We start from the raw sequence: 13569 nt of genomic DNA, 5'->3' as shown, positions 1-13569 counted from the left end.
TTTCTGCACTCCCACTGCTTCATTTGACTAGCCTTAAAAAACAAACAAAACAAAACAAAAAACCTCTTTGGGCAGGCCTTCCTTCCTAGCAGAGAAGGCAAAAACATGCACAGTCAGCATCATTACAATTCAGAGTATAATTGAGATTCCCACTAAAGCAAGTAAGGTTGTTGTTGTTGTTGTTGTTGTTGTTGTTTTGGAGACTCTAGCTCAGGCTGGAGTGCAGTTGCATGATTTAGGCTCACTGCAACCTCCGTCTCCTGGGTTCAAGCAGTTATCCTGCCTCAGCTTCCCGACTAGCTGGGACTGCAGGGGCGTGCCACCATGCCCAGCTAATTTTTGTATCTTTAGTAGAGATGGGGTTTTGCCATGCTGGCCAGGCTGGTCTCGAACTCCTGACCTCAAGTGATCTGCCTGCCTCAGCCTCCCAAAGTGCTGGGATTACAAGTGTGAGCCACCATACCTGGCCTAAAGCAAGTAAGTTTTATGTGCAGCATGGCCTGAGAGATCCCAAGGTAACTGTGTACAAAAGGAGAGAACACAGTAATCACTGGGCTGAGTGGCTTTAGATTCCTAAGAACTTAGAATTTAGACTCTTCCATAACTCCCAGCAATCTTAGACATTTATCCCAGAAAAATGAAATATATGATTACAAAAACCTGTAAATGAATTTTTTTTAATTTAATGGTTTATTTTATTATTATTATTTAAAACAAGGTCTTGCTCTGTCACTGAGGCTGGAGTGCAGTGGTGTGATCTTGGTTCACTGCAGCCTTGACTTCCTGGGTTCAGATGGTCTCCTGTCTCAGCCTCCTGTGTAGCTTGGACCACAGGTGCATGCCACCATGCCTGGCTAATTTTTCAATTTTTTCTGCAGAGACAAGGTCTCACTTTGTTGCCCAGGTTGATCTTGAATTCTTGGCCTCAAGTGATCCTCCCACCTCAGTCTCTTGAGTAGCTGGGACTAGAGGTGTGTACCACCATGCCTGGCTAATTTTTAAATTGTTAGTGGAGATGGAGTCTCACTGTATTGGCCAGGCTGGTCTCAAACTCTTAGGCTCAAGCAATCCTCTTGTCTTGTTCTCCCAAAATGCTGAGATTACAGGCATTTTTTTTTTTTTTAATAAAAATATGTTACCAGGGAGATGCAGCCTTCCATGTAAAATGAAGGCACAGTCCCTAAAACCTATACATGAATGTTTATAGCAACTTTATTCATAAAAGCAAAATCCTGAAAATAGCCTAAATGACCTTCAGTGGGTAAATGACTGAACAAACTCTGACATTTCCATACAATGGAATACTATTCAGCAGTAAAAGGGAATGAACTATTGATACATGCAACGACCTGGATGGTCCTCAAAGACATTATGCTTAGTGAAAAATCAACCTCAAACTGTATTGTAGATTCCATTAACTGTAGCCTGGAAGAGCAGATTAGGGGACAGGGACTTAGGGTAGGGTAGAGAGTGGGCACCAATACAAGAAAAAGTTCTTGTGTGGTGATGAAACAGCTTTGTATCTCTCTCTCTCTTTTTTTTTTTTTTTTTTTTTTTTGAGACTCACTCTATCACCCAGGCTGGAGTGCAATGGTGCGATCTTGGTTCACTGCAACCTCCGCCTCCTGGGTTCAAGCGATTCTCCTGCTTCAGCCTCCCGAGTAGCTGGGATTACAGGTGCCCGCCACTACACTGGCTAATTTTTGTATTTTTAGTAGAGATGGGGTTTCACCATGTTGGTCAGGCTGGTCACAAACTCCCTACCTCAGGTGATCCACCCGCCTCAGCCTCCCACAGTGCTGGGATTACAGGTGTGAGCCACCGTGCTCGGCCATAGCTTTGTATCTTGATTGTGGTAGTGGTTACATGAATCTATACATGGGTTAAAATTGCATAGAACTACACACAAACAAATGAATGTGGTGTTTAAAAACTGATGAAAATTGAATAAAGTTTGTAGTCTAATGAACAGTAAGGTACCAATGTCAATTCCAGGTTTTGATACTATACTATAGTTACATCAATGTCACCTTTTGGGGAAGCTGGGTGAAGGCTGCATGGGACTATACTATACTACAGGTGTGTACCACCATGCCTGGCTAATTTTTAAATTTTTTTGTAGAGATGCAGTCTCACTGTATTGCCCAGGCTGGTCTCAAACTCCTAAGCTCAAGCAATCATCTTGTTTCGTTCTCCCAAAGTGCTGAGATTAAGTCTATAATTCTTTCAAAATAAAAGGCTCACTTTTGGCCTGTAATCACAGAACTTTTCCCTTGATTCCCATATTTTTCCAGAAGCCTCTGGCTTTCTGTCATTTTTTAATTTAAAAACTCCAAAAACCTTTCAGCAGCAATTTCCAAACATCACAGTAAAAATGTCTCAATAAAATTTGTCATTCATATTACCAACATGCTATATAATTGACACAACTTTTGTAATTCTTTTCTTCCTTTTCTTTTTTTTTTTTCCTTTTTTTTTTTTTTTTGAGATGGAGTTTTGCTCTTGTTGCCCTGGCTGGAGTGCAATGGCACGATCTCAGCTCACCACAACCTCCGCCTCCCGGGTCAAATGATTCTCCTCCCTCAGCCTCCCGAGTAGCTGGGATTACAGGCATGCACCACCACGCCTGGCTAATTTTTTGTATTTTTAGTAGAGATGGGGTTTCTCAATGTTGGTCAGGCTGGTCTTGAACTCCCAGCCTCAGGTGATCCACCAGCCTCGGCCTCCCAAAGTGCTGGGATTACAGGTGTGAGCCACCACGGCCAGCCTACTTTTGCAATTCTTACAGTATGACTTATAAGAATTTTACATTAGTCCTTTAATTTCCAGATGTAAACTCAAAATAGAAACATTAAAGGAATTGGGGCACATAGTGGTAGTGGGAAAATGTGGCACTTAATGATTTTTCACTCTTTCACACTTAATCCAATGGTTCTTTCTTTTAGTGCTCTGGTTCCAAAGTTGCATAAGTATTTTTAATTTAATTTTATTTTATTTTATGTTTTGAGATGGAGCGTCGCTCTGTCACCCAGGCTGGAGTGCAGTGGCACAATCTTGGCTCACTGCAACCTCCGCCTCGTGGGTTCAAGCAATTCTCCTGTCTCAGCCTCCTGAGTAGCTGAGATTACAGACGCATGGCACCATGCCCAGCTAATTTTTGTATTTTTTAGTAGAGATGGGGTTTCTCCATGTTGGTCAGGCTGGTCTTGAACTCCTGACCTCAGATGATCCACCCGCCTCGGCCTCCCAAAGTGTTGAGATTACAGGCGTGAGCCACTGTGCCCAGCCAAGTTTTTTTTTTTGAGACAGAATCTCACTCTTGCCCACACTGGAGTGCAGTGACACGATCTCAGCTCACTGCAACCTCCACCTCCTGAGTTCAAGCAATTCTCCTTCTTCAGCCTCCAGAGTAGCTGGGATTACAGGTGCCTGCCATCATGCCCGGCTAATTTTTGTATTCTTAGTAGAGAGAGTTTCATCGTGTTGGCCAGGCTGATCTCGAACTCCTGACCTCAAGTGATCCACCCTCCTCAACCTCCCAAAGTGCTGGGATTACAGGTGTGAGTCACCGCACCTGGCTGTAAGTTTTGAGGGTCAGCCCCTAACCCTGTTTTCCCTATAAGCTCTGTTATCCTTAGTGTATGAATTTGCAGAACTCAAGATTTTGCAGTGACTTGTATATTTTCTTACAGCTGAAACACCTATATATAAGTAAGCCAAAAACATTACAAAGCACCATGTAAACAAAGGGGCAAAATAAATTCTCAAACTTATTTACTCTGTTTTTTTAAAAATAAAGAAGTAGATAATTTAGAACTATTTATTTATTTATATAATTTTTAAATTTGAGACAGAGTCTCACTCTGTCACCCAGGCTGTAATGCAGTGGTTCAATCTTGGCTCACTGCAAACTCCACCTCCCGGGTTCAAGAGATTCTCCTGCCTCAGCCTCCCGAGTAGCTGGGGTTACAGGTGTATGCCACCAGGCCCGGCTAATTTTTGTATTTTTAGTAGAGGCAGGGTTTCACCATGTTGGCCAGGCTGGTCTCGGACTCGTGACCTCAAGTGAATCCACCCACCTTGGCCTCCCAAAGTGCTGGGATTACAGGCGTGAGCAACTGTGCCCAGCCTAGAACTATTTAAAATAAATTACTTTTATGTGATTAAAAAAATACGTTATGTTTTTATTAAAAGTTCCCTGTAAGCGTAATTTTTTTTCTCTCAGTAAATATAACAGGGCCTGGCATGGTAGCTCACACTTGTCATTCCAGCACTTTGGGAGGCTGAAGTAGGAGAAATGCTTGAGCCCAGGAGTTCACTTCCAGCCTAGGCAATATGATGAAATTCTGTCTCTACAAAAAATTTTTGAAAAATTAGTTCGGCATGGTAGTGTGTGTCTGTAGTCCCAGCTGTGTGGGAGGCTAAGGTGTGGGATCACTTGAGCCTGGGAGGTCTAGGCTACAATGAGCCATGATCCGGCCACTGTACTCTAGCCTGGGTGACAGAGCAAGACCCTGTCTAATACACACACACACACACACACACACACACACACACACACACACACACACACACATACATATATACACATAGAAGGGCAAGGAGAGAGGGAATGGAGATTTGTTGTTTAACGGTATAAAGTTAGCCAGGCAAGGTGGCTCACGCCTATAATCCCAGCACTTTGTGAGGCTGAGGCAGGTGGATTGCTTGAGCCCAGGAGTTCGAGACCAGCCTGGGTGACATGGTGAAAGCTCATCTCTACAAAAAATACAAAAATTAGCTGGGCATGGTGGCACAAGCCTGTAGTCCCATCTATTATAACTCAGGAGACTGAGGTGGGAGTATTACCTGAGCCAGGGTCGAGGATGCAGTGAGCTTTGGTTGTGCCACTGCACTCCAGCCTAGGTGACAGTGAGACCTTGTCTCAAAAAAAAAAAAAAAAGTTGGGGGGCGGGGGCATAGAGTCGTTTTCAGTTTTGCAAAATGAAAAGACTTCTGGACTTTGGTTGCACAACAGTGTGAATATACTTAAAACCACCAAACTGTACATTTAAAAATGATTGACATTCACTTTTGCTGGGTGGTGGGTGGTGGGGGTGGTGAAAAAATAAATTTTAAAAATGATTAAGATCTTAAGTTTTGGCTGGCGTGGTGGCTCACACCTGTAATCCCAGCACTTTGGGAGGTCAAGGCAGGCAGATCATTTGAGGTCAGGAGTTTGAGACCAGCCTGGCCAACATGGTGAAACCACATCTCTACTAAAAATACAAAAAATTAGCCGGGCATAGTGGTGTGTGCCTGTAATCTTAGCTACTTGGGGGGCTGAGGTAGGAGAATTGCTTGAACCCGGGAGGCAGAGGTTTCAGTGAGCCGATATTGTGCCACTGCACTCCAGCCTGGGTGACAGAGTGAGACTCCATCTCAAAAAAAAAAAAAAATCTTAAATTTTATGTTATGTGTATTTTAGCACAATTAAAATTATATATATATATGTATGTCTATCTTGTATTTTTAAACTTTTGGGATATTGAGCATTTTTTCCAATAGAAACTTAAAATGGTGGTTAGATTCTTGAATTAGTTTACAAAATCCTATTTGTATTTTATATTTGATTCATAACATAGCTAAAAGATGACACATTTGCAACAGTATTGATGTGTATCTATATATACTCATATATAGAGATATATAGCTACATATTTTTTAAACAGGAGTAAAGTTACTGAATATTCCATCTTTTCATCTTTTCATTTTGTTCCATTGGATTCTGACATGTTTAGTCTTTAGCTGTAGGTACCCTAACCAACAGACAGAAGTGGTATTGCAAAAGCAGAGATGGCAATAGAGAAATTTTAGTAACATTATTACACTATGAGGCTCCACGATCAATCCTGACCCATTTGTCAAGGACTAACCACTATTAAGTGTAGTGTTATTTGCAAATAAATATTCATAATCCTGGGAATGCTTGTAATAGATTTCAAAATATTGTCTTGGGAAATATTGAGAGTTGTGAAGTAATCCTCTTTATTTGAGCGGTTGTAAAAGTAACATGTAATATTGCTTGTGTCTTTTAGAATTCAGATATTCCTATACTTTTCAGTCTACAACGTGTCCTGCTCATTCTTGGCCTTTTCTTCACTGGCCTCTTGCCCTTTGTGCCCATTCGAGAACAGTTTTTTGAAATCCCAATGCCTTCTATTATACTGAAGTAAGTGGTTACCCTTTTATTTTAAAATTAATTATCAATTATAGAAAGACTAAGATAAAAGCTCACTAATATCAACATCAATGATGAAGAAGAGATTTCTGTAGTGATTTCCATGTTCTATTACCTGATCTATATTATGCATTTTTATATAAGACACATTCTCTAAAACAAATAATCAGGACCCATCTCAGATTATAATGATTTTCTGTGCCTGTATAGTCAGAAATCAGATAAAAGGAATTTAGTTTAATTACAGAAGGTCAATAATTCTTTTATTCTCACATCAAATAGCAGTTGCCCTCCACTTTCCCTTCTTTCTACTTCATTGACAGCTCTACCCAGCTGAAATTCCATTAAACTCCAAATTAAACAATGGTATTACTGTAATACATTTAGGAAGAAAAACTACCACCACCATAAAAGCCTCTGGAGATAGGAAAATAAAAGGGTACAGTTAGCTTATATAGGATACTGTTTTTTTTTTTTTTTTTTTTTTTTTTTTTTGAGATGGAGTTTCACTGTTGTGGCCTAGGCTGGAGTACAAAGGTGTGATCTCGACTCACTGCAACCTCCACCTCCCAGGTTTAGTGATTCTCCTGCCTCAGCCTCCTGAGTAGCTGGGATTACAGGCACCTACCATGTCACCTGGCTAATTTTTGTATTTTTAGTGGAGACGGGGGCTTCACCATGTTGGTCAGACTGGTCTCGAACTCCTGACCTCAGGTGATCCACCCACCTCCTCCCAAAGTGCTGGGATTATAGGCGTGACCCACCTTGCCCAGCCAGGATCCTTTTATATTTACATAATTCCTCTACCAGAAAAGCCTTGCATTTCACTTGCTAATTTACTAGAAAGATAAAAATACATAGATTGTAAAAATACATAGGTACAGAAAAACACTTAGATTGCCTGATAAATACTAAGCACTCATAAGTGATAGCTTTTATTGTTATCTTTGTTATTATAAAGAATGATAGCTTCATCTCAAAATTCTACACACTTAGAATGTGATTTCTAGCTGTAGATTCATAACTGAATTATGACAAAGGAATTTGGAATTGTTGGGGAGATCATTTAAATGTGATTTTACTTGTATGAAAACACTTTTCATATCCAACAGAACTTTAAAAAATCGAGCTGAAGAGCTTTCCTCTTTTATAGCATGTCTCAATAAAGCTAATTACTTGGGGGAAAACATCAAGCTGATCGTTAGTGTAGCAGTCATCAAACAATATTGGTAAGAAAAGCAGGCCAGGTACAATGTTGGGATTACAGGTGCAATCACACCTGTAATCCCAACACTTTGGGAGGCCGAGGTGGGCAGATCATGAGGTCAGGAGTTTGAGACCAGCCTGGCCAACATGGTGAAACCCCGTCTTTACTGAAAATATAAAAATTAGCCAGGCTTGCCTGAACCTGGGAGACGGAAGTTGCAGTGAGCCGAGATTGCGCCACTGCACTCCAGCCTGGGCAACAGAGCGAGACTCCTTCTCAAAAAAAAAAAAGAAAAGAAAAAAAAATAAAAACAATTGGCTGGGCGTGGTGGCTCATGCTTGTAATCCCAGCACTATGGGAGGTCAGGAGTTCGAGACCAGCCTGGCCAACATGGTGAAACCCCTTCTCTACTAAAAATACATAAATTAGCCGGGCAGGGTGGTGGGCACCTAGAATCCCAGTTACTCAGGAGGCTGAGGCAGGAGAGTCACTTGAACCCCAGAGGCGGAGGTTGCAATGAGTCAAGATTGCTGCACTGTAACCTGGGCGACAGAGCAAGACTGCATCTCAAAAAAAAACAAAAAGAAAAGAAAAACAATTTAGTCAGTACTCTTGTGCTCAACTTCTATTTCATGCCTGTTTTCCAATTTCAGTATCTTAGTGATGAACATGTTTATTTATTCCTAAATTATATTTATGAATAGTCTTTGTGGCTGTTTCTCAGACAAAACAATAGAAAACACTTCTTGTCTACCAAAAAAAAAAAAAAAAAAAAAAAAACCCTATTTTATTTGCTAGATTAAAATTATCCCTAAACATTTATTCCTGGCCGGGCCAGGAGCTCCTGCCTGTAATCTCAGCACTTTGGGAAGCGGAGGCAGGAGGATCATCTGAGGTCAGGAGTTCCATACCAGCCTGGCCAACATGGTGAAACTCCATCTCTACTAAAAATACAAAATTAGCTGGGCATGGTGGCGCACATCTGTAATCCCAGCTGCTCAGGAGTCTGAGGCAGGAGAATCGCTTGAACCCGGGAGGTGGGGGTTGCAGTGAGCCGAGATTGCACCATTGCACTCCAGACTGGGCGACAGAGCAAGACTTTGCCTCTAAATAAATAAATAAAACATTTATTCCTAAAGTACTTAGCTTTCATCTGGCCTGGAGTGGACTGTTTGCTCTGTATTTATCTTCATGTGTTCCTTTTAGAAGCAAATATTGCTGAAATACAGACCTAAGAACAAACTCCATGGAATTAATATTTTCTCTAAAAGTTTTTAGAGAAACTGATTATGGATTAAGACACAAGTAGGATATCTTTTGTGTGTTTTAATACTTCTATGGAAGACAGTGGATATTTTCTAAGACAATATAGTGATTGTTTAATGAGGTAGTCAGTATTTGAGCTACTAAATCCCTAAGATTCCTGAAATTGCAACCAGGACTTTCCACTGGGGCCAGAGTTATGGAAAAAAGGACTTGTACTTTATTTAGTACATTTTTTTTTTTTTTTGAGACAGTGTTTCACTTTGTCGCCCAGGCTGGAGTGCAGTGGCACAATCTTGGTTCACTGCAACCTCTGCCTGCTGGGTTCAAGCGATTCTCCTGCCTCAGGCTCCTAAGTAACTGGGGTTACAGGCGTATGCCACCATGCCTGGCTAATTTTTATGTTTTTAGTAGAGACGGGGTTTCGCCATGTTGGCCAGGCTGGTCTGGAACTTCTGACCTCAGGTGATGCACCAGCCTCAGCCTCCCAAAGTGCTGGGATTACACACATGAGCCACCGTGCCTGGCCTACAGAATTTTTTTTTTTTTTTTTTTTTTTTTTGAGACAGAGTCTCACTCTGTCGCCCAGGCTGGAGTGCAGTGGCGCGATCTTGGATTACTGCAAGCTCTGCCTCCCAGGTTCACTCCATTCTCCTGCCTCAGTTTCCCAAGTAGCTGGGACTACAGGCACCCGTCACCATGCCTGGCTAATTTTTTGTATTTTTAGTAGAGACGGGGTTTCACCGTGTTAGCCGGGATAGTCTCGATCTCCTGACCTCGTGATCTGCCCATCTTGGCCTCCCAAAGTGCTGGGATTACAGGCGTGAGCTACCGCGCCCGGCCGGCCTACAGATATTTTAAAGGAAAGGAAAACACATGGTAAACAGCTTACTTTAATCTTTTTTTTTTTTTTTTTTTTTTTTTTTTGAGACGGAGTCTCGCTCTGTGGCCCAGGCTGGAGTGCAGTGGCCGGATCTCAGCTCACTGCAAGCTCCGCCTCCCAGGTTCACGCCATTCTCCTGCCTCAGCCTCCCGAGTAGCTGGGACTACAGGCGCCCACAACCGCGCCCGGCTAATTTTTTGTATTTTTAGTAGAGACGGGGTTTCACCGTGGTCTCGATCTCCTGACCTTGTGATCCGCCCGCCTCGGCCTCCCAAAGTGCTGGGATTACAGGCGTGAGCCACCGCGCCCGGCCAGCTTACTTTAATCTATAATACAGTTCTGTTATATGTTTAAATCTGCCACATACTAAATTGTAGCAGACAAAGCAGGAGAAAGATTTCACCAAAAAAGAAAGGAGATATGAGCCTAGGGCACCAGGGTCTCTGGAAAGACAGTATTTGTTTATTTATTTATGTATTTATTTATGTATTTATTTATGTATTTATTTTTAACTTTTGAATAGGGATGGCAAAAAGTTAGCTTGAGACCAGTGCAAACAGAACCCAACTGGCCTTTGTTTTATTTTTGTCCTTTTTACAAATATTTTTGAGAATATACAAAGTACAAGGCACTGTTTTCATTTTCGAATCTGTTTCATCACACTGATATATTTCTGTGTTTCTAATTTGTAATTCAAACTTTATTTTACCCTAGGCTAAAAGAACCACACACCATGTCCAGAAGTCAGAAATTTCTCATCTGGCTTTCTGATCTGTAAGAATTTTAATTTCTTAATATGCAAGTTATTGCTTCAGCTATTAAATACTACCCTTAAAATTTAGTGCAAGCTTTCCACATGTAATTTATAACAAGGGCAAATTGAGTACCTGCTATGTAAAATGTGTATGAATCATTTAGAAATATCTTAATTACTAATCACAAAACCTTAGGAAGAATCTTGAGAGATAATCTCGTCCAACTTCATGAGAAAACTGAGCCACCATATACCCAGTTAAATTATTTACTTGGGGTTGTCTACCTAGTTAGTAGCAGAACTAGGTTAAAGAACCATTCCCTTTTTCTTACTTGCTGTTTCCACCAAGCATGGTGAAAAGACGTGTAACAACACCATATATATAAAAGTATATGTTGCCTACAGCACGTTTCTCAGAAAAATCTGCTCTGCACCAAGACTTAGCAGAAAGGAAATCTCACCTATAGAGTGGATATCAACTTTAAAGAAAATGCCTTAATTTAGACATGTTGAGTTTAATTTTAGTAAAAATCACAAAATAATTGTACTATATTTTGCTTTAAGATGGAACCTTGAGGCCGGGCGCGGTGGCTCAAGCCTGTAATCCCAGCACTTTGGGAAGCCGAGACGGGTGGATCACGAGGTCAGGAGATCGAGACCATCCTGGTGAACACAGTGAAACCCCGTCTCTACTAAAACTACAAAAAACTAGCCGGGCGAGGTGGCGGGCGCCTGTAGTCCCAGCTACTCGGGAGGCTGAGGCAGGAGAATGGCGTGAACCTGGGAGGCGGAGCTTGCAGTGAGCTGAGATCAGGCCACTGCACTCCAGCCTGGGCGACAGAGCGAGACTCCGTCTCAAAAAAAAAAAAAAAAAAAAAAAAAAAAAAAAAAAGATGGAACCTTGAATGCTTAAATTTTTTTTTTTTTTTTTTTTTTTTTTTTTTTTTTTGAGACGGAGTCTCGCTCTGTCGCCCGGGCTGGAGTGCAGTGGCCGGATCTCGGCTCACTGCAAGCACCGCCTCCCGGGTTTACACCATTCTCCTGCCTCAGCCTCCCGTGTAGCTGGGACTACAGGCGCCCGCCACCTCGCCCGGCTAGTTTTTTGTATTTTTTAGTAGAGACGGGGTTTCACCGTGTTAGCCAGGATGGTCTTGATCTCCTGACCTCGTGATCCGCCCGTCTCGGCCTCCCAAAGTGCTGGGATTACAGGCTTGAGCCACCGCGCCCGACATGCTTAAATATTTTAATAGTCCCAAATCACAACTTTTTATTATTTAATGCCTTTTTCTTTTCTTATTTTATTATTTTTTAAAATTATTATTATTTTTTTTTGAGACGGAGTCTTGCTCTGTCATCCAGGGAGTGCAGTGGTGTGATCTTGGCTCACCGCTTCCAGGGTTCAAGTGATTCTTCTGCCTCAGCTTCCTGAGTAGCTGGAACCATAGGCTCCTGCCACCATGCCTGGCTAATTTTTGTATTTTTTAGTAGAGACAAGGTTTCACCATGTTGGCCAGGTTGGTTTTGAACTCCTGACCTCAAGTGATCTGCCCACCTCAGCCTCCCAAAGTGCTGGGATTGCAGGTGTGAGCCACCGCACCCAGCCTTAACACCTTTTTCAAAGAGTCCTAAACAATTAGTTTTATCTTTTCTCTGTGTCAGTGTTTATTCTTTTTTGCTTTATTCTCGATTTAAGCTCTAGTTTTTCAAGGATGCCTTTTTTTTGTGCTCATGTAAAACCAGGATGCATTTTTTTTCTTTTTTCAACCCTATTAACTGACAAGATGCATTTTTAATTTGTGTCAAAAGCACATGATTTCTAGTTTCTGTTATTTAATCATTCTAATAGACATAACAGAATAGAAATAATGTCTTTCCAGCGCAGTGAATTCCTATCTTGCTCAAGAGATTTGTATTTTGAAAGTTCACTTATCAGTGAGTTACTTGGAACAAAAAAATGTTTTTTTCCCTAGACATAGGATAGTGTAATTAATGGACATAATGCTTCTAACATAGCTTACAAAAGACTAATCCATTGTGTAATGAACTATGATGCTATAGAAATTGACCTGCATTTGTTGACTTATTTTAACTTGGAAAGTTAGGAACACATATTAATAGTAAGAAAGGAAAGCCAGCTCTTTCTCCTTCTTCAGCAGTGAAAATGAGGCAGCCTCTTTTCTATTGAGCTGTGTCAACAAGAATGGGTCTCCGACAGATCTGGTAGCAGTAAGGAGTAGAAAGGAGGTTCTGGTTGTCCACCAACCAGCAGCCTGCAATGAAAGGAGATCCAGCAATTAAGACATAAATTAATTCCCAACAGCCATTATTACTTGAGACCATTTCTTTTATTGCTGAAGCATTGGGATTAAATTAACTAGGAATTACTAAACTCTAAATTGACTAAATTAGGACTAAAGACTAGATTCCTAAATCATTTATGCTTTTTCTTTTCTAGCTTACTAATGAGGAAAGCTTTGTTTGACCACCTAACTGCTCGAGGCATTCAAGTAAGTTTCTGGAATGATGCATTTTGGAAGCAGCATAGCTCACCAGTTTAACACAAATATAAAGGGCAAGAACTTTTAACTGACTTAGTTTGGCCCTTGACTCTGATACTGCTGCTTTACTGATCCACAAATGAGGACCTTAAGCTCTTCCTATACAGTTAGCAATAAAGCATTGGCATTTCTGGATCTAGATTCCTCTTATGTACAGAATAGCTGTTGCCAGAGAGGTGGGCCAGTGTTTGTGTGTGTGTGTGTGTATATATATATATTTATTTTATTTTATTTTATTTTATTTTTTTTGAGATGGAGTCTCGCTGTGTCACCCAGGCTAGAGTGCAGTGGTGCAGTCTTGACTCACTGCAACCTCCACCTCCCCGGTTCAAGCGATTCTCATGCCTCAGCCTACTAAGTAGCTGGGATTATAGGCGCGCACCACCACACCTGGCTAATTTTTGTATTTTTAGTAGAGACTGGGTTTTGCCATGTTGGCCAGGCAGATCTCGAACTCCTGACCTCAGATGATCCACCCGCCTTGACCTCCCAAAGTGCTGGAATTACAGGCGTGAGCCACTGCGCCCAGCCAGGAGAGTGTATATTTAATAAGCACTGTGAATTTTTTTTTAACACCCCTCATTCCTGTAAGGAACAAAGTGAACTTTTAAAAAAGGATCTAATGATTTATTTAAATGATAGCTTTAAAAGGTTATTTCTAAATGTACCAAGATTGTAGTGGAT

The 13569-nt window shown here is 41.3% G+C and overlaps 2 protein-coding genes across 6 annotated transcripts in view; one reads left to right on the top strand and one right to left on the bottom strand.

The window, feature by feature from the left end:
• SKA2 (spindle and kinetochore associated complex subunit 2) overlaps positions 1-13569 on the bottom strand; it is a 976874-nt gene that overhangs the window by 150852 nt on the left and 812453 nt on the right. The gene's annotated exons all lie outside the window — the stretch shown is intronic.
• Positions 1-13569, top strand: part of GDPD1 (glycerophosphodiester phosphodiesterase domain containing 1) — a 61193-nt gene that overhangs the window by 45497 nt on the left and 2127 nt on the right. Inside the window, exons 7-9 of the mRNA XM_050764752.1 lie at positions 6078-6211; positions 10288-10347; positions 12783-12834. Of these exons, the coding sequence (XP_050620709.1) occupies positions 6078-6211; positions 10288-10347; positions 12783-12834 (246 nt within the window). The remainder of the gene's footprint in view (positions 1-6077; positions 6212-10287; positions 10348-12782; positions 12835-13569) is intronic.

The sequence above is a fragment of the Macaca thibetana genome, chromosome 16 (assembly GCF_024542745.1).
Source record: "Macaca thibetana thibetana isolate TM-01 chromosome 16, ASM2454274v1, whole genome shotgun sequence".
In the NCBI taxonomy this organism is placed as follows: Eukaryota; Metazoa; Chordata; class Mammalia; order Primates; family Cercopithecidae; genus Macaca; species Macaca thibetana.
This window is presented reverse-complemented; position numbering and strand designations above follow the sequence as displayed.